This window comes from Chelon labrosus, assembly GCF_963514085.1.
Source record: "Chelon labrosus genome assembly, chromosome: 4".
NCBI classification, from domain to species: Eukaryota; Metazoa; Chordata; class Actinopteri; order Mugiliformes; family Mugilidae; genus Chelon; species Chelon labrosus.
The window spans coordinates 32,064,011-32,085,755 of record NC_140340.1 but is presented as its reverse complement, the minus strand read 5'-3'; the positions used below and the strand labels follow the sequence as shown (position 1 = coordinate 32,085,755).

Here is a 21,745-nt window from a genome sequence, read left to right as displayed (position 1 = left end):
TGATGATCACCAAGACTTTTGGCAAAATACTCTGGACTGAAGAGACAAAAGTTGAACTCCTCAGAAAGCGTGTGTCCCATTACGTCTGGAGGACCTGGAAGACTTGCTGTGATAAATCCTGAAGGAGAATGTCCGGCCATCTGTTCATGACTTCAAGCTGAAGTGAACTTGGGTTCTGCAGCAGGACAATAATCCAAAACACAGCAGCAAGTCTCCACCTCTGAATGGCTGAAGAAAAGCAAAATGAAGACTCTGGAGTGGTCTAGTCAAAGTCCTGACCTGAAACCTGTTGAGACGCTGTGGCGTGACTTTAAAAAGGTGGTTCATGCTCAAAAACCCTCCAATGTTGGCCGCCTTCAAGTTGTGCAAAATGCAGCTGTCCGTCTTTTAACTAGCACTAAAAGAAGAGAGCACATCACTCCTATCCTCTGTTCCCTCCATTGGCTGCCGGTCCATTTTAGAATTGATTTTTAAACTTTTAATATTTGTTTTTTAAAGCTCTTAACGGCCTCGGCCCATCTTATCTGTCTGAGATGTTGACCATTCGTGAGTGCGGTAGGTCTTTGAGGTCGTCAAATCAACTCATGTTGGAAGTGCCCAGGTCAAAACTTAAACACTGGGGGTGACCGAGCTTTTTCGGTTGCAGCACCTATAAGCTCCCCAGTGACATGTGTCTCATTACTGACCTGGGCCTTTTCAAATCAAGTGGCTTTTAGTATCCGGTAGTGTGGTGACACTTTCGTATTTATTTTACTTTTTATCCTCTCATTTATTATTTTTACTTTTTAAGCTCTCTTTTACTAATGTACTTGTTTTCCGTTGTGTTGTTTTAATCATTGTTTAATCTTTTGTAAAGCACCTTGGTTCACCTGTGGGTCGATGTAAGGTGCTATATTAAATAAAATAAATTCTGCATTTCCTTTCTATTACAGTATGATGACCGTCTGTCCTATGATTGTGAACAAAACTATGAAGAGAATTACAAAGTGAATAAAGAACATACTGGTGTATAAGTGTCATAAGGTTTTGGCTTCATAGGGCTGAAATAATTGTCACACCACTTTGTTGACGTAACAACAAACGTTAACAATTTTAAGCATGTGAGGAGAGTGCTTTGAAAATAATTTTATTGTCCAATAGAAATAACAGTGAAAAGAACAGGATATATTACTGCTTGCTTTCTGTTTCTCACTTCCAGCTTACGAGGTGTGCACTGTTGAAATCTGCCTCGATACACTTTGTAGTTATGGATCTCTAAATGCCACAAGGAGTATATGGATATAGATTTGCTGTAGAGGTAATAAATGTTCAAACACTTAAGAGCAGTTATAGTTGTAATACTTAACACTTACTCGTGCATTCTTTTAACAAACCTGAAAGCTCTTCAGTTGAGAACACAACCTTCCACATAATGAAAGAACATTGTCTTGAATTTATCTTCTGCCATAATTAAAAAGTTGATTTTTTTTTTTGTGAAGTCTAGCATCAGAGTACAATATATCATTTTAGCTACTTCAATTTGTTTCTATTAGTCAGGCTGAAGCACAACCACAGAGTCCTTCAGAACAATTAGAAACTTTAAATATCAAAGCCAGCTAACCTTATGTAGAGAAAAACAGCCGCTTTGGAACATAGTCACAGTTTTATCAAAGAAAGGCTACTCAAAAAATAAAATAAAGCACTTATTTATATATGGACACTTGACAAATAGAACTTTTTTTTAATCTGTCATCCATCCAATTCAAGCATAACTACAGGACAGTCTTCCTCAATGCCCAAGAAGCCCAGTGCCTGAATAGAGACAGAAAAGAGTAGATTAACTCAGATCTCTAAAGACACAAAAAAGAGCAGACCTCTCCATAATACAGTTAACAAAACTCTGTTTTAACAATACTATGCTAAAAGTGTAGTGCCATTATTTTCCTGCATTCTGTTTCTACACCTCTGAAAGCTGCCCCATATCTCCAACGTTTTTCCAGTACTTAACACAGAATCGTGCTGATGATTCAGGTAGTTATCACAGTAGTCCCTTTCATCTTTAATGCACCAATGTAGACATCACCATCACACAACTAATCTAATCACCATCTAATATTAATGGTGAGAAATGGTGAGGAAAACAGGGGTTGTGCAGTGGCAGCGTGGAGGGGGGTGACTCCAGGACGCTGGAAGTCACTGTTAAGCCTTCTTGAGGTGTCGTGGGCCTAACTTAACGAAACATTGGTGAAGGGAGGTGCCCACTTGAAAACCCCAATGACATGCTGCCTACTGCTGTTGTTTAGGCCAGGTTCCTGATGTCTTCATGTTGCTTGGTAGCTATGGTTAGCTGCTGAGTGGGCCATACAAGCCAGCAGCGTTAGGTTAGCTTATATTTCACAAGTTTCGAATTATCCTCTGCTGCTCTGTGGGCCTACAAGCCAGCAGCATTTACTTAGTTCATTTAGATTGTAGGTTAAGCTAGCCAGTAGCAGCTGGTTTGCTTATATTTCACAAGGTTTGAGTTAGCGTCTGCTGCTGAGCGGGCCATACAAGCCAGCAGCATTTACTTAGTTTATTTAGATTGTAGGTTAAGCGTCATATCACATGACTGTAGGTTTGTTAGGGTTTCTCAGCTGGACAGGGCCTCTAAATGTGTTTTGCCTGGAATTTTGGCACAAGGGATTGTTACATATAATCCTGTGTATTAATTAACACCAATGTAGACAATGAAGAGCTTCTAATTACTGGATGAAGAAAAAAAACAAACAACAAATGTCGAAAAAGGGTGCTCACCTTTGAAACCTTCTTCAGGCATTCTCACTGTGAAAGAAGTAAATCGTTCCACATAAGAAAGGTTTTGTTTGTTTGATTTAAAATCAAAGCCCATGCTGTAGTAAAGGTGAGAATGACTTACCTTGGTAGACATCATCCATTGCAGAATAATCTGCTATTGGCTCATCAGCCTGCAAGGAAAGAATGCAACTCAAGTTTTGGAAAGAAAAATGTCTGACACTCCTCTGTTCTGTTGGTGCTATTACACTGTAAAACATCAGCCACAAGGAAATGAAAGTAACGCCTACCTTTAGACAGATGATGCTCTCTGGAATGACACCCAGACTGCCCAGTGTGGCCGAGTCATCTGTCAGACTTTTTCCATCAATAGAGAGGTTCTGGTCAAATGGAGCCACAGAGAAGGCGTGCATAATCTACAAAAAAAGTCAGGCACAGCAAAGTTAGCGTCGTGAACACACCATTCCTTACCTGCAGCACTGCGTTGAGTAATATCAATCCCTCACTTGTATTTTCAGCTCTTTTAGTGTCTGGTTAGCTGAAACAATGAGTGCTTTTTCTCCTCTCAGTTTTCTGTGCCGGGTGCTTCTCCGGATTCCACCCAGTTTGGTCACATTGGTCACAGGAGGAGGAGGAGCAGCAGCAGCAGCAGCAGTAGCAGCTACTGAGGCTACACTGTTGTCACTCAGCTTTAGTCGCTTTGCACCATCCTGTGACTGAAAGAAAGCATGTGATTATTAGCACTGGATGACGGCTTTATTGCTTTTTTTTTTCAGTAGAACTCCAAAAAGGTGAAAGTAAACAAGAATGATTAAATATAAAGACTATCTGGCAGGAAAGTGCGCTTTTCAAATTACTATTCGGTTGACAGCTGCGAGCAACTAACTAACTTGTCCTTGTACCAGTTGCATCCAAAAATGGTCGACAGCTGCTGTGCCCCAGGATGGCAGAATAGTCGTGGACAAGCAAAGTGGAAATCGTTTTACAGGATTCCCAAAGACTGTAGATGTAGATCGCTGCAATAAAACTTTCAAGAAGCCGGAACGGGAAAACGGAGCGGTGGGATCCCTCCAGAAACGGATTTATCTCGTGTAGCGATCACTTTATATCAGGGACAGAATCCAGCGTCTACCAAGTGTAATGTCTTGTTTATTCAGCATGTTAACACCATGTCCAACAGATTTCTTTTCATAAAGGGAAGTTAGGTTAATGTTTGTAACGTGGATTATAAAGGGGTGTTGCTCATTCAACACTAAAACTACTCACAACGAGAAAGAAATTCAGGATTAAACAGTTATTTGTTGTTGTAGTTGCGTTACTGTCATGAACCTACTCAGAAAAAACATTCAATGTATGCTTTCAGTGACTCTCTGGAGTGGGACCAAGGAAAGTTAATGAGATGGTTATTTGTATCGGGATACTGCAGGTCAGGAAGATTGTCCACACCTGCTGTTTAAATGCTTGAAAAAGGACACCTGGGGCATGATAAGGGTCTGTGATATATAATCTGTTGTTGACCAGTACAAGGTCTGTCTGTTTAAAGTGCTCAATAAACCACAAGATGTAGGATGTTAGAACAACCAATCGTATGAAATTTCTGAGCAATCACAAACTGTCATATACTTAATACTGTAGAGTGCAGTGAAGTGTCTGTGTTTGACCTTAAGATAAGTTAACTTCTGTTACTGTGAGTGCAATTTCTACTAGAGTCAGATAGTATAATACTACGGAGGTTACCTGATTAAAGTCTGGATCTTTCTCTCCATCCAACTTTGGATGTTCTTCCCTTTCTTCCTCTGCCTCAGAGCTGCTGGCGTTCATCTCTGGAGCTGCCTCCTTTATCATCTATTTAAAGAAGACAAGTGTGGAAACTCATTTTAAAATACGCTTGTCACTGTTTGGCTAACCTAAAATGTCTAAAATGTTTTTTTTTCATACCCGCTGGTCTTCAACGACTTTGCGGATGTAAACAGTCGCTTGGGTGTACTCTCTGAGATCCCTCTGCTGCTGGAAAAGGAAGCTCTCTCGGCACTCCCAACAGAGATCTGAACGTACAAACACAGTCTCACACCAAATGTATAACCACCTAAAACATTATTTTTATTATATAACAAATATATAACCTGTTAAGCCCAGGCCATATTTTAAGAAAAACGCCTAAAAATACATACCCAAAGTAAATGAAGAATTGTGACACAATTACATGGTTCATATGCATTTCCTTCTAGTCTGGGAACATCTGGACCTCAGGGAATGTATTCCCAGTGTCAGAAATGTTGTGTCTGTTACTATAGTTGAGTAAATTGCAATAAATGAAAGGAGAAATGTGACATTTCTATCCTCGCCTATTTTGTTTCCTATTTGTAAGAGGATAACACTATGCTAACAATAATCCCATGCACACAGGTGCCACTTTTTCAATAACTTTTGATACGCAGTAATCATTGTAGCGCTCTCCCGGACCCGGTACCAGGAGGATAATATACATAAAAACCTTCTTCAAAACCTTCTTTAAATTTGGATGTAAGTACCCCCAAATTCAAGTTGAGAGTCTGCCCTTAGTACTATATTCATTATATAACTTAAATATGTTTTGGATTAAACGACAGAAATTATTTAAGTGTCCAAACATATCAGGGCCTAACTGTGTGTTACAGTATATATGGTATATATTGATAAAAAATGTAGTCACTCTTGAAATATTTCATAACAGAGGTGAAACAATCCAAACTGACTTCTGGCTGCTGCCCTCCTTACGTTACACTCTTACCAGGTTGAGTGGTGTACTGGGTGGTGGAGCCACTTTGCGTAGTCTGTACGAAGCAGTGGATGGAGATTGCCTGGTCCACAATGAAGAGTCTGCTGATAACGTCCCATTCACTGGGCCAGAGCAGAGCTATACTGTGCAGGACAAACAGCACAACATGAGATCACTGCAGTGTCCACAAGACTCAGAACAACGCCCTTCATTTATTAAACCTGCCCGGTGCCAGTAAAAGCTGCACATCGGTTTTCATTCAGATTTGATCACTGCACTGTGTTTGATTTATCAAATACTTAAGATATGTGCAAAAAGAATTAAATGCAGAAGGGGGCGACAGTCGCTAATGTTGGTTGACATGTACAGTTTAAGTGGAAAACTTTCAGGTATTTTTTCTTTCTTTCAGAAATAAGCAGTTTTGGTTCATGTTTAGGCTCACTGTGGCTAACTGGTATTTGTTCATGAAGTGAAAATAAGCAAATACAACCCCTGCATATTTTTCCAATATGAATACACTGTTGCACAAATGTAAAAAACAGTGATTTTGAAGCAGTTATGGCACATGGTATTGGTATATATTGGTATATGGTATATAAGTATGGTATTTTTAGGATAGGCTCCAGCAGACCCCCGTGACCCTTAACAGGACTAAACGGGTGTAGAAGATGAATGAATGAATGAAAATGAAGTATGGTATTTTTAGGGTTTTTGAATTTCTGGTAATGGTTCCACAGTATTCCAGTGATTAAGTTCATATGGATTCAATGAATTAATATATTACCTACATCTTTGCAATGTTTTATGAGGAAGGGAATGCATTCAGCACCTTGGTAAGACCACAAGCAGAATCCATTTTGACATAACTGCTTGTTGAAAATAAGCAGAACTCACTGTTGTGCATCTCCACCGATCAGTGAGTCATAGGTGAACATGAAGCCTCCATGAGGACAGAGCAGCAGAGTGTTTCCCACATTGGACACTGGAGAGGATTTTGTAGGCCTCCTGTCATACATGTGATAAACAGAATTATCTGAAGGTTTGACGACTCAAATGAAAGGTTGTAGCGTCAAGAAAACAAATTTATATGGTGTGACACTTTACAGTTACTGTAACAAACATACCTGATGAATTTTCTCCACTCCTCCACAAAAAACAGAGGGACTATGTAAAGTACATCTGTGTCCTGTGGGACAAGGCAGAAAAATACACTTTTGTTGTCATGTGGAATCACTGAAACGTTTTATATTAAACGATCATTTTGGTCAGTTAGGAGATCTGCTTTACGCATAACAAGAATGTTTCACTATTTCCCTATTCAAGTGGATCAGAAGTTTACACACACACACACACACACTGTTGATGGTGTCTTTAAACAGCTTAAACAAATTCTAGAAAATTATGTCATGGCTTTTGATAGGACAACTGACATCATTTGAGTCAACTGGAGGTGTACTTGTGGATGTATTTTAAGGTCTTTACACTCAGCGCCTCTGTGTCTGACATCACGTCAAAACAAAAGAAATATGACAAAACCTCAGAAAAAAAAAACACTGTGGAACAAGTCTGGTTGGGAGACACTATGTTCATCTGTACAAACAACACCAGGCACATTTAAACATCACGGGCCCACGCAGTCTTCAGTCTGTCTGCTAGAGGTGACCATACTTTGGTTTGAAAAGTAGAAATGGATCTCAAAACAACGTCAAATGACCTTGTGATCTACAGCATGTCCACAGTAAAGTGAGCCTAACGTCAACGTAACTTGAAAGGCTGCTCAGCAAAGGAGAAGCAGGTCCTCCAAAAGAGCTAAAAGATTAGCTGCACATGTGGCCATTTGGAGAATTGTCTTTGGGTTTGATGAAACAAAACCTGCCGGCACCTGGACAACATGTCAAAGTGTCCTGGATCAAAACAGTAAGCCCAAGAGTTGCTCCCGGGCCTCGACACTGGATGTGTGAATGTGTGAGTGATTGTGTGAACGAACGGGTAGATGTGTCACTGTGACTGTAAATTGCTTTGAGTATAAATCGGTAGAAAAGCACTATATGAATACAAGACCATTTACCATAATGACCAGTGTTACGTCTGGAGGGAAAAAAGGGCAGGTGTGCAAATTGAAGAACGCCATCTAAACCGTGAAGCATCATCAGATTATATAAGGGGCTGGTAGATGACGTCATGAGGAATAAAGATTATGTGGATATTCTAAGGTATTGGACTGGTCATCCCAAAGCCATAGTCCAATAGATTTGTGGCAAGAACTGAAAAAGCATGTGCGAGCAAGGATGTCTACAAACCTGACCCGGTGACACCAGTTCTGTCACAAGGAACGGGTTAAAGGTCTACCCAAAACACTTGACCCAAGATCAGGGGTCAATGACCGAATATTTTCCGTCATTGACCGTTTTTTTTAAAAATGCGACGAAAGAATCTGAAGGCCATCCATCATTTTGACAGATTGCAATTCACACCTCTGACCACTTGGTGGCAAGTGACCTTATTAATTGGCTCTTGTCTCTCGTCGCAGTTTGCGTTCCAAACGTCGCAGAACTTTTGTTGGTGCACGATTTCCTGGTACACCGATTACACTGATGCACACGTCAGAGCTTGGCTACCCAGAGACATACATACAATATATATATATATATGTCTATGTCTATGCAGCTAACGGCTACCAAAATTGAATTTGCATACCACCGAAGCACTTCAACACTAAGGTACCGTCTAAGAGCTGTTTACGCTAGCAGCCCCGTTCCGAGTACGGATAAGACGTGTCGGCAGCATTGACTGTTTTTTTTTTGTTACCATTTAAACTCAATACTGTTCTGAAAAAAGTACTTAAAGTTAATGAAACTTTAATGAAAATGACATGCCTAATATTGTCTATATTATCATTTAAAAAAATTCAAGTGACAGGTAAAAATAGATTACGACGGGATTTTTAAGACCCTGTCAGTGAAAATGACAGACAACGAAAAAGTCTAGCGCAACCTCTGACAAAGATAAACAATTTGCAGCCACTGCTACCAAAAACTGTACTAGCGTATATGTTTTCTTCTGACCCACTGGAAAAGTGATGAATGAAATAAAAGCTACAATAGATCTCTCTCTCTCTCTCTGCTATCATTCTGAAATTTCATATTCTTGAGTTAAAGTAAGATCCTTATGATTAATGTTCAGTTTCAGTAATTTTAATGATGTAAAAACGTTACACAGTTGACAGTTCGGTGCATCGCCTTTGTGTTTACCTGAGGCCACTTTGTGAGTGTCGGCCGGTTCTTCTCATGGAAGAGGTTGAGCAACTGGTTCTTCTGGTCGAGGGCCATCATCTTACTGACTGCCTCATTGTCCTTTTCCTCCTGCTCTAATGTCTGGACACGCAAGAGAGAAAAGTTTTACATTTACAACAAAAGGCACATCTTCCTACTATCATAACCCATTAATGTTTCTGACTGCTCTATTGCTGCAGATGCCATCACTCATTACTCAAGTATGTCTGTGAAGGTTCTCAGTCATCCAGCTCATGGCATATACAAAAAGGTTTGAGAAAGGGCAACTGGACTTGTAGAGTTTTTTGAGAAGACGTTTCATCTGAGTAGCTTCTTCAGTTCTAGGGGACTGGTGGGAAGTCTGAGGTTTCAATAGGAACTCCTACTGGAACCTGCTTGTTGTGTTAATAACCAGAAACCGGTGCAGCTAATTTCCGTTAACGGTTTGGGTACTTACCTGTCGTTGAGGGAGGGACTGCTTTTGTCCCCGTCCTCTTCCCTATGAATGGTGCTCTAACGACTCTTGTCTGTCAGAGGCTCCAGAAGAAGAAGAAGAAGAAGCTACTCGGATGAAACGTCTTCTCAAAAAACTCTACAAGTCCAGTCGCCTTTTTTGAACCTTTTTGGATATACTCATTACTCAACAATAACTGTGACCGGTTAGTTTGATACTGAGGACAAATAAGCAAGTTGAAAAAGTCACAAACATGAAATAAGGCAAAAAGCGAATTAAAGAATACAAAACACACTTAATATGGTCTTGTACTGAGCCAGTACTACAAACTAGTCCACCTCACGTCAATAACACCAGAGGCACTTGCAGCAAGAAAGATTTACACTGTGCATAATTATACCTTTACAATTTTATATAAAGGGTTATATAGGTACAAAAAATGAAATGAAATCTAGTGTGGGACCAGTTGTGTTGTAACCCTAAAATGGCATCTGTGTCCATTCACCAGGCACTGCTGACAGGGCTGTTGGTTTTGGGTAAATTCTGGAGCTTTGGAGAAGTATTCCCTCAGCTTGGTCCAAACTTCAGAGGACACCAGTTTCCGTTCCGTCTCCAGAATACTCAGACCTCCTAGAGAAGGAACATACAAATTATAATATGGGTCCATGTACAATTGAAATGACAACGGCAAACTTTTGATCTGCTCAATTGTATGAAAAGTTTTGAAAACATGAAAAATACCGTGACTGCAGACAATATCTTCATTGAATGTCTTCATCTCGTCTTCTGTTCCCTCTGAGAGCTCCGAGCAGAATTCTACAATCACACAATTTACCAAACATGTTGCTGTTCACAACTCACGGAAACTGTTGAATCTAACACCAACATAAAAAGGAGGTCAGCCTGCACTTATTCAGTGGGGCATGGAGCAAATCAAGTACCGTCTCAATATCAATATACACTGCTCAAAAAAATTGAAAGGAACACTTCTTAATCAGAATATTACACTAAGTCAATTCAGCTTCTGGGATAATGATCTGGGGCCTCATGTACAAAGACTTCGTGGATAAAACGTGGTGCACGCTCAGATCCAGAAGCACATTTCCTTTGTACATTCCAATCAACGTGGAATTGAGCGCACATGTTGTCCACGCCCCTTTTAAATATGCAGAAATACTGTCCAAAAATAGCAGCAAATGTTTTGACAATATCTGTTATTAATAGTTTGGCTTACAAATATATAAAAAAAAAGAGAGATCTACATAGTCATCATGATTTACCAGCCATAGAAGAAGACCTACCTTTGCTGTTGTTGGTGTGTGGTCCCTGTCCATTGGTTTGGCCGTTGCTGTGTTTGGTTTCATGTTCGTCCTCCTCCAGTTGTTCCAGAGCCAGCTGCCTCCAGCTACGCAGAGATGCTTTGCCCACCCAGTAACCCTCACCACTAAAGACAACACACAAACAAATAACTGAAATGCCAACTGATGTTAACTTAAAAGTGGATTCACAACATTACAATCCATCCGCCTAAAACTTATCTTTAGGCTGTTTACCTGAATGTGCGTTTGACAAGATTAGTAACTTCTTTGTAGTCTTCATTTAGCTGGTTCTTTAGGCGCAGCACTCTGCATCGCTGGCCAACACACTCTCTACATAGAGACGAGCCTAAATAATAACAAAAAAAAAAAAAAAACACAAAAAATAACATAGTGATTTTAGTGGGAGGAATTAAGCCTTGTGCTTTCACTACAAAGCATCTAAACAAATGAGGTTCACAATTTGTCAGCAAATGATAAATTGAAGTTAGGATCATAAACTTGCTTTTGAACTAACTATTCGAGTTTGCTGCTACTTCTTTGACTATTCTTCCATCACTGTGTTAAACCTACCATAACTAATTGACCAGCTTGCACACATGACCCACCACTGAATATGTAAATATTATAAAATCCTTGTATCACTACTGGCGTCAGAGGTCGAGCAAGTATCAAATCAACCAAATCAACCTGCTCAAAACTGTGGAGATGACAGTGGACGTCAGGAAGAGCCCCCCCATCAGCCCCTCCTCTCACAATCCTCAACAGGACAGTCCCTACAGTAGACTCATTCAGGTTCCTAGGGTCCACAATCTCACGGGACCTGAAGTGGACCTCCCACATAGACTCTGTAAGGAAGAAGGCCCAGCAGAGGCTGTACTTTCTGCGTCAGCTCAGGAAGTTCAACCTGCCTCAGGAGCTGCTGATCATCTTCTACACCTCAATAGTCCAGTCTGTCTTGACCACGTCCATCACTGTCTGGTTTGGATCCGCCACCAGACAAGACAGGGACAGACTGCAGAGAACAGTCAGGTCTGCAGAGAGGATCATTGGCACTGACCTTCCCTCCATTCAGGACCTGTACCGGTCCTGGGTCAGGAAGCGGACCAGGAAAATCTCCACAGTCCCCTCACACCCTGGTCACAATCTGTTCAGACTCCTCCCCTCAGGCCGGCGTTACAGAGCACTGTACGCCAAAACCACCCGTCACAAGGACAGTTTCTTCCCTCGGGTTGTCGCTCTGTTGAACTCTGAGCAGTCACAGAGTGTGAGACCATCCACATGAACAATAAACAATAACTCTCCACTACTGTATATACTCACTTTACAAAACCCTGGTTTGGTGTATATATCTGCTCTATCCTATATTTTATGTGTACAGATTGAGATTTATTTTATTTTATTTTTATTTTCTTTCACTTATTTAAGTCTGTGTGTTTCTGTACAAGAGAGTAAAGTTACTGGAGTCAAATTCCCTGTATGTGCACATACTTGGTCATTAAAGCTGATTCTGATTCTGATTCTGAACCTCATAATAGAAATATATACAATTAATTTCATGCCAACATAAAATCCAAATTTTTGTGAAGTGCAGTAGCTCATGAGTTGAAAAGAAGCAGAAGTTTGACTAACCATTAAGCCTTGGCCCTCCACCATAGCGTTCGTAAAGGAGGGCTGCAGCTTGCAGGGAAACCCTCTTGGACTCTGCCACCTTATCTGGGTGCAGTTTACCATGGGAACACAGGAAGAGGGAGTTGTCAATTTCTTTTGTGGCAGTGGAGTCATCGAGCCATTTCTTCAGCCACTCCAGGGGGATAAACTCATACGTCTCCCCTGTGGTGGGAAAGGACAGGAAGACATCGGTAAATAAAAAGACAGAACCACAGCTTGTTTAAGATGTTAAATATTAATATCATTATATAACACTTAATCAGGAAATATTATTTGCATTTGGCAAAAAAAATCACGTTATGAGTCTGCAGGGTGTTGTGGCATGCTACCAATATTGCAACAGGCAGGGGAGCCGTAGACTTCAAGCAATATCGCCCCACTCCTCTGACTGACCATTTATTACACTGTCTGCATTCTATCAAGTTCTAAACTTAAAGTCACAAGAAAAATGCACACTGTTAAGTAGACTTTGGGTGATAGTGAATCTTTTTACCGACCGTCTCTTGCGGGCAAAAGCTCGTAGAGCTCCTTCACCTCTTCATGCTTGGCTTTGCCCTTATCCACGCTCTGTTTTCTCATGCTGGCCATCTCACTACACCACTCCTCAAATTTATGATTGTCTTGGTCTACCAGCCTCTGGAGAAAGGCTGAGGGAAAAGACAGAAAGAGAAGACCATCAGACAAAATAACTTGGACCAGGCATGCTGTTATTACTCAAAGTAAACAAAGATCAGCTCATCGTCGCTTGCCTGGCTGATGTCTTTGTTTTTAAAATGAATGAAATGTTTATCACTCACATGGCACCTCAACAATGGTCCTGGAGGGATCTGAACTCTCATCTTCTTGGATCTTATACACGAGCATGTAGGCATTTCTGGAGCAGTGGAAGCCTTTGCTGCACTTTGGTTTTCGCGACTGGGATTTCACCGTCTCAGCTAGGGAACGAAAAGACCAAGAAGCAACATGAGAAAGTGTGTACTCTTACAGACTGTTTAATTCAATTCTTTAGTTTACCAAAGCACCATCATTATCAATACACATTCTTGACAAACTGCATATGACAGCAGATGAAAAGTTCAACTTGTTAAAAATATGTTTTTAATACCAAACAACACTATTGTGCAATGATAGTAATGCCTAGAATACAACCAGAAAAACCTGCATAGTACTGTCAACATCAGTTCCAGGATCACTGGAGTCACACAAAGAGACTTGTGTTCCCTCTGAGAGAAATGGGTATAAATAAACAAACAAACAAATAAATAAATAAATAAAGGCAAAAAAAATATTAACAGCTAGCCTGACCTTCTGTCATGTGAGTTCTCTTTGATTCCTTCTGCTATTAGGTTACTAAACTTGGACAGTAGTCATTTTAAAGGACGTTTTAATGATCGTGACTTGATGACATGAAAACAGGGAATAAATGTCTACCTATTAATTATGCTGCAGTTATTTATATAAGTGTTATACACTGCCTGGCCAAAAAAAAAAAAAAAGTCACCACCTGGATTTAACTAATCAAACAGGTAGGAGCCTCCTATTGGATAATTACTGCATGGGTGATTATCTTTCAGCTGACAACAAGTTATTTAACCCCAACTGATGCAATGAGTAGCTTCTCATTTCTTCAACAAGTCAAGTCAAGTCAAGTCACGTTTATTTATATAGCACACTTAAACGCAATGTAATTGACCCAAGGTGCTCACAGAAATAAAATATATACAGTAAGAAAAACAAAAATATAAATGACAATAAATAAAATAAATAAAACATAAAATAAATGAAAATACAAAATAATAATAATAATAATAATAATAAACAGATTATGATTTGTAGATAAAAGAATGTCTAAAGACACATCCTGTGGTCGTGGAAAAGATGTTAGTCTGTTTGAGAAGGGTCAAATCATTGGCATGCATCAAGCAGAGAAAACATCTAAGGAGATTGTAGAAACTACTAAAACTGGGTTAAGAACTGTCCAACGCATTATTAAAAACTGGAAGGATAGTGAGGAACCATCGTCTTTGAGGAAGAAATGTGGTCGGAACATAATCCTGATTGATCGTGATCGGCGATCAGTTAAACGTTTGGTGAAATCAAATTGAAGAAAAATAACAGTAGAACTCAGGGCTATGTTTAATAGTGAAAGTAAGAGCATTTCCACACGTACAATGTGAAGGGAACTCAAGGGATTGGGACTGAACAGCTGTGTAGCCTTAAGAAAACCACTAATCAGTGAGGCTAACTGGAAAAAAAGGCTCCAATTAGCTAGGGAGCATAAAGATTGGACTCTGGAGCAATGGAAGAAGGTCATGTGGTCTGATGAGTCCAGATTTACCCTGTTCCAGAGTGATGGGGGCATCAGGGTAAGAAGAGAGGCAGATGAAGTGATGCACCCATCATGTCTAGTGTCTACTGTACAAGCCTGTGGGGGCAGTGCTATGATCTGGGGTTGCTGCAGTTGCTCAGGTCTAGGTTCAGCAACATTATGTGTCCAAAGAATGAGGCCAGCTGACTCCCTGAATATACTGAATGACCAGGTTATTCCATCAATGGATCATATTCCAAGATGACAATGCCAGGATTCATGGGGCTCAGATTGTGAAAGAGTGGTTCAGGGAGCATGAGACATCATTTCCACACATGGATTGGCCACCACAGAGTCCAGACCTTAACCCCATTGAGAATCTTTGGGATGTGCTGGAGAAGGCTTTGTGCAGTGGTCAGACTCTCCCATCATCAATACAAGATCTTGGTGGAAAATGAATGCAACACTGGATGGAAATAAATCTGGTGACATTGAAGAAGATTATAGAGACAATGATGGCCAGGCAGTGTATGTTTCACCTTCTTTCCTCATGTGTTTTTATCTGCTGCCCTTTACCAACCTCTGTATGTCTGTCTGTGACTTGTGATGTTGACATGTAACTTATTGGATGCAGTGTGACTGAGGACAGGGCATGCTTCAAATGAATTGTCCTCCCTGGGATCAATGAATCTGAATCCAAATATTAAATCGACATTACATATGATATTGGGGAAGTGCACAGTGTCTAACAGTTTAATATCACTCACCAATGTCCTCCTCAGTACCAAGATGCAGCTTCTTGCCTTCCATCTTCTCAATTTCCTCATCATTGAATTTGTACCAGTCGCCAGTACGAGCGTCCTTCACATGGGCAATGTAGTGGCCAGAGTAGGCGCTGATTCCTCGATGGATCAGCACTGCACTCAGTTCATAAACGCACTTCTGGTCTGGAGAAAAAAAATCAGTCCAAGCACACACAGAAACATCAGGATTTTATAAACAAAAAAGGTCACTCATGTGGTTGATCAATGCAGTTCATATTGCTGATACCATGTTGTCCTTCCAGGAAGGGCCCCATGTCAAGCTGCTCTGGAAAACTGATGAAAGTGTTGAGCTTCTTCTTGTGGCCTGTTTGTCTGGAGAAGAGAGTTGAGTAAAGCCTCTGTTCTTTAACCAGCAGTAAAATTAGTTTTGTTGTCAAAAAGCACTGTTATTGTATATTATGCATTTCCAAAGTGCTTTTTTAAAGTGGAATGTAGTATGCAGTAATGGCTGACCTATCAAAGACAAAGCGCATGAGCTGCAGGTTGAGGGTTGGAGGAAGGCTGTGCAATCTAATTCTTCGAGTGGCATTCTGTTTACTCTGGCAGCTCTCACAGAAGTAGCGGTTCTCCCCATCCAGCTTCTCCTCCTACAAGCAAGGCGCAAGGTGACCATTATGACAACACACAAACACGTGTACCAAGACATAACTTACTCATGTTTATTTAATATACTGTGGTAGACTCTTCGAGAAGCATTCATCCTAATTGGTAGTTTGGAGTACGTTCTACGTTCTTCGAGACATGTTTTCCACACACACAAATCCTAATTTGTTTATACACTCAACATCAAACATTGCACTCATCACAATTAGGATTTCAGCGTGACTTTTAACTTGGTAGAGAGTAATAGTTACCTTTAAAAACTCCGTGACACACTCTGTGAGGTTCTTGTGGCCCTGGATGTTCAGCTCCAGCTCGTAGAACCGGGACGGCAGCGCAGATGAGCGTCCACATTGGTTACATCTGGAGAAAAAGCCAAACCAAACAAAGACACATCTGTACTGACTTCATGCATGGTGCAAAACTGTTCTGTCAATGTACAATTTTGCAACAAATACAATGTCAGTTCTAAAAGCATGAATGTTTAGGCTAATTAGTGTTTCCAAATCGGTGTGTGCATGCTGGTGTGAAAGGTTGTGTCTCTCTTTGTGTTAGCCCTGTGATAGATTGCGTGGATGAAGTGAATGTTAATTTAAATTATTTTGTTTTCCCATTTCCATTAGGAAAACACAACCTTTCTTGGTTTGTTTTATTGAACATAAAGTACCTGGTATCTAGCTTTTAACCCAGCTGTTAACCCTAATCTCACCGCCGACTGGCTTAATAATGGGAAAAAGTGTTACACAACCAGCATCACTTTTAAGAATAATGTCCATAAGGACAACAGAACACCACATCACCGTAAGCAACAAGAAAATAATTTCATTCTCTGACACAACTCAGTCAAACATATGACACAGTATAAAAGCTAACTGTAACACATCCAAAGATAAACGACCTTTCTCGAAAACAGCTTATTTTATATTGGTTTTTATATGAAAAGGAAACACCAAGTTATACAGATGTCACAATTATGAATCAAAGCCTGGCACCTCACTCACAACTAATGTGTAATTTATAGTACTGCGTCAGTTTGACACCCCGGATCCCACGCCATAGCCTCATGTGCAGCGACACAGACCGTAACGGACGTGACTGGTCCGAAAGGCATTTTCTTGTTCACGTACCTCAGTGGCCAGATGAAATTAACTGTAAATCTACATGAGCCACTGGCCACTGTGTGAGGTACAGAGTGAAAGTCAACGTAGCTGGCCACTCGACGCCTCGTGTTTCGGTGGAGTAATTACATAAAAATATTGACCCGCCAGTGTACCGGTATAAATGCTCCGGATGGCGTAACAGCCTACACTGCAGTTACACACACGCAATGTGTTGTTACATCAGTGTGCAAAAAATATCTGATATAAAAACCATTCTGTGCATCTGCAACAGATATTGACCACTAGTGTTAATGTCACAGACAAAATCACACAGTGGATGGGACATAACGACTGCCAGCTGCCAGATAAGTTGACTGATATTCTTTTGCTCTACAATAACAAGATAAAGCAGACAGTAACTTACAAAAATGCACAAGTATAACATTTTAGTGATTCTAAATAAGGGAATTCATTAATATATTTTTAAATTATAGCAAAGCCAGCTGGTGCATTTGGTCTTATGGTAGCCCCACATTAGCCATTCAAATAAGTCGTAATTCCAATCTTGCATCACACGCAGCTGTCTTTTATCGATTTTTGAAGGAGTTCCACATCTCTGTTGCATTTATCTCTGTTAATTCAGTGATGCTAATGTGGTCGAAATCAACAATGAAACCAAAAGAACACAACACTATTTCTTCATATTGAATAGCCAAATTAAATTACAGCCCCAAGGAGGTTCACTGAAAACATTTGGCAAGTACTTATGTGGAGGGCGATGACAGAATGCCCCCAAAACATCCTCCTGGAGTTAACAAAATCTTTTCTCAATCAAAAAAACAAAAGAGATTCAGGTGTCAGTGCTGAGTGGCCTTACACAGTAACATAAGAGAACTGTCCACAGAACTGGTGCTGGATGACATTCTGCAGGTTGGGGTTCTTCTGTTTGGACAGAGTATCCTCCAATAAAGTCAAGAAAAGCTTTGAAAACTCCTGGGCATCCTGGAAATAAAATATATGAATTCGGTGTTCTGTAGAGAAACCAAGTGTGCAGTAATAAAACAAATCAATAAACAAGCTGACATTCCCACTTTCTGTTATATTTCTTCTGTGCCATCCTGAAATAAACTAGGAAACTTTGATGTTCAGTTTTAGACAGTAGGTCAAGTTATAGGGTCTTGTTGTTACCTTTCCAATGTTCTACAGAGAAAATAAAAAAAAAAATCTCATAATGAGCAAAACCCAAGTAAAATAAATATTTCAAACTGTGAAACCAACTCTGTATTTCTAAGTCACTGATTTATGTCTAAATGTACCTGTTGCTGCCCTGTGTCCAGGCCAAGTGCTTTGACCAGACCTGAAGGGTCAATGTACTTTCTGTTGCTATTCTGCAGGAGCGCAAACAGGTATTGCAGATGTTCACAGATGGACTCGGGCTCGTAATCTGAATAAAAAAAACAGAGATATATTTGAGAGGATGAGATGTGAATGGGTTTATTGTTGACAACACAAAAGGGGCCTTCATTTTTGTCAAATCAAGCGGAAAAATTTGCAAGGAAAAACTCAAATTGTCCAGTTTGTCTGAGCAACGCATGAAATTGGCAACAAGGCAATGGTGGTAAAATTTAGTTCATTATTATTGCTTCCAACAGCAAAGTAATTGTTGCTCTTGTTCCTTTGCTTGACAGAAAGCACAGCTAAATCAAACTAGAAGTGTGGTAAGATTTGAGGTGAACTGGTTTACAAAATAAAAAAAATAAAAAAAAATGTGGCATGAATAGATTCCTTTGGGTATGAAATCTACCCAAGCAGATGTTCTGCATTTTGTGAATGTTTATGCTCTTGGAGTGTAATCGACGTACGAATTCTAGATGAAATTGGACCAAACTGGCGTCCTCTCAAAGACGTAAATGTTGCTTTGTTCCTAATTAGAAAACTTGTGTTTGGATACAAAAACAAAACAAAGGATTTGATGAATTCTGGTTTTGGCTTAGACAAACTTCTAAATTACAGTCTACTACAGTCTTTGCCAGAAGAATTTATGCCGATATTTTCCAAGCACCAATGATAGCCTGAATGTTGCTGGTTAAGCTGGATGGTGTACGCACAACAAAATGAAAATATCTGACACAATAAGGCTGAAAAGAGATGGCTTAACCAGGGAACAAGGCCCCCCAAATATATAATAGTTGTCAGTCATACCCGACTCAATGTTGTGGTCATGTGCTCGGGAATTGTTGCATTGATAGAGGCTCCTACGCAGCTCCAGGTTGTGGAACCACACTTGCAGGAATGTGTTGACGTAACATGTTGCACCGAGGTTGGTCAGGCCAACAAATGTGTTCTACAGGCGGGGAAGACACAGACAGAGCAACAGACAGGATCAACTGTATCTGTAATATTCTTCCATCTCTGGCTTTATGACAACTTCTAGGCAGCCTAGTTACGAACAAGGTGATGGCAAAAAACAAAACAAAAACACAACCAGGCACTGTGAATATGTCGCAGTTAAAGAAATACCTTGTCTCGACGTTCTGAATTTGGGTCATCGATATTGTGGAAAGCATTTTCGTCAATCTCCCCAAGCCACGCTTGTTCACCGATACCCACGAGACAGTTGGGATTTCCTTTGCAGTTCCTCCTGGAAATGACAATTACAATAACTGAACTTAGTGACGCACGTCATTGTTTTAAATGAATTCCCTGTAAACCAAATAAAAACGAGACGGTTTAATACTGTTCTGCATGCTGCAAACTAACCACACTCCAAAAATAAGCTCTTGTATTCAGTTTGTGGTTGCAGCACAACATGTAGATCAATATTTCAACAGTGTGACTGCAGAAAGAAGAGATGTCTGTGATGGACACTGCCAGTGAATTGAGGAGTGGATCTTAGTGACCTTTCATCTTTCATAAAAAGTCTGTAGAGCTGCCCTACACACAGTATGAAGGCTTACAGGCAAGCGAAAACAGACTTTGACGCAGATTAGCATCTCTGAGAGGAGCTGTCCGCTGTCCCCTGTCCCCCCCTCCCCAAAAAAATGTACTATAGTAATAACTGTTAACGCAGTAGAGGCACGTGCATAAAAAGTTAATACTGTACCTGCAGGTTCCTCTCTTGCAGGCCGGGAGATTGATGCGATATGCTAGCTCGATATGCTCCTGTCTGATTTCTTCTGGTTTCACGGTTTCGACCCAACGCCAAGCCGCTTTGTCCAACTGTATGCGCGGCGCCATGTCCCTACAATTTAACGCCAACCACAGTCAGATATGCGACGTAGAAAAAGGAAGAAACAAACAAATGAAGTTAGCCAAAACTAACGGGAACGTTAACATAGCCGGCTAGCATGAGCTAAGCGAGTCCTAGCAGGTCATAGATAGGTTTTTTTTTTTTTTTTTTTTACGAAGCAACCTCCCGTTAGCAATGTGGTGCTACTTAACCTAGCCAGCTACTATTAGCGTTGTAGTGCTCTCACTAACTGGCTGACTGCAAAAGTGCGCATTTGACACGACATCGTAAAAATACGAAGAATAATGAAATCCGATAATAAGTCACGATAGGCAGTATTTTCAGTGTAACGTCAGAAGTAAGAACTATACTCGCGCTAATGTTAGCTGGCTAGCTTAACGCTGCTAGCTTAACGCTGCTAGCCCGACCCGGCTGAGCTAGCAAGTCATTTCCCCCTCTACTTTCTGTTTAACGCTATCTGTCACTAACGTAACGAATTTATTTGTGTTAAGGCCAAATATTTTCGAACCTTTCATGCGTGCGGCTGCTTTACCAAAATCTTTTTATGTATTTTCACATTTTATTCACGGTTTATTTTAGATTTAGCGCCCTTACGTCAGTTTTTTAAATAAATTATTTCTCCGCTCAAAATCAACACGACGTCAACAAGTGACGTCAGCGACGTCTCTTTGTTGTGACTGGAAGCAGGAAGAGATGTCTGCCTCTCCTACCAGCACGTTACTGTCCCAGATACAAGTCTCAGCCTGAAGCCTCGTCAATAAAACGGTGCATGCTGTTAAACGTGTTGAGTATTTGTATCACAATACTCCTTAATTCATTTGTAATAAAAAAAAAAAGGGTACATTTTTAGATTCAGCTTTATTGTCATTACACATGTACAGGTGCAGAGCAACGAAATGCAGTTTAGCATCTGATCAGAAGTGCAATAGGCAGTAAGTAGTGCACTTGGCATAAATATTATGGTAAATAAGTATGGTACAAGTTGTTTTTACAGCATATGGACAATATTTACAGATCAGAACCTATGTACAGGTGAGACCATATATACAGGTTAAGATTCAAGATTCAAGATTTCTTTATTGTCAGTTTTTCAGTACGTTCACAACATACAGAAAAATCGAAAAAACGTTTCTCTCTCTTCTCACACAACAATAAAAAAAAGAAAAACCTAAATAGACCTAAAGTGGATGAAGTGGCAGTGAAACAGTTACTATGTAAACATTCTGTATAAATATATGTATAAATATGGTGAATAAATAGAAATAGAAATAGAAATTACTATGTACAACTTAGTGTAATGTATAGTTTGCAGCTTGGGTTTTCCCAGTAAATGTGCAAAAGGTGCAGTAAGGTGCCCGATTACTGTCAGGTTGAGTCTTTTTGTAACTAAGGCAGGTGAGGTAGGGTCCCTGTGTGATGGGTG

The 21,745-nt window shown here is 40.2% G+C and overlaps 1 protein-coding gene across 4 annotated transcripts; it reads right to left on the bottom strand.

The window, feature by feature from the left end:
- Window positions 1-1,031: 1,031 nt before the first annotated feature.
- usp48 (ubiquitin specific peptidase 48) lies at window positions 1,032-21,091 on the bottom strand. 4 transcript variants are annotated; one of them, XM_084543958.1, is made up of 28 exons: window positions 20,917-21,091; window positions 20,176-20,313; window positions 19,593-19,713; window positions 19,275-19,416; window positions 18,389-18,516; window positions 17,950-18,074; window positions 16,227-16,335; window positions 15,826-15,959; window positions 15,599-15,684; window positions 15,316-15,495; window positions 13,038-13,175; window positions 12,738-12,887; window positions 12,202-12,402; window positions 10,807-10,918; window positions 10,555-10,697; window positions 9,995-10,069; window positions 9,759-9,883; window positions 8,779-8,901; window positions 6,652-6,713; window positions 6,422-6,532; window positions 5,540-5,670; window positions 4,708-4,814; window positions 4,507-4,614; window positions 3,276-3,485; window positions 3,060-3,185; window positions 2,894-2,942; window positions 2,773-2,799; window positions 1,032-1,791 (listed from the first exon to the last, which is right to left on the bottom strand). In XM_084543958.1, the coding sequence occupies exons 2-28, from the start codon at window positions 20,307-20,309 to the stop codon at window positions 1,769-1,771; spliced, it is 3,180 nt and encodes a 1,059-aa protein (XP_084400084.1). In that variant the 5' UTR covers window positions 20,310-20,313; window positions 20,917-21,091; the 3' UTR covers window positions 1,032-1,768. The 4 variants fall into 4 exon arrangements, 3 of the variants coding, with proteins under 3 accessions (XP_084400084.1, XP_084400083.1, XP_084400082.1); XM_084543957.1 differs by having other exon boundaries at window positions 20,831-20,945; XM_084543956.1 differs by lacking the exon at window positions 20,917-21,091 and having other exon boundaries at window positions 20,176-20,817.
- Window positions 21,092-21,745: the final 654 nt, after the last annotated feature.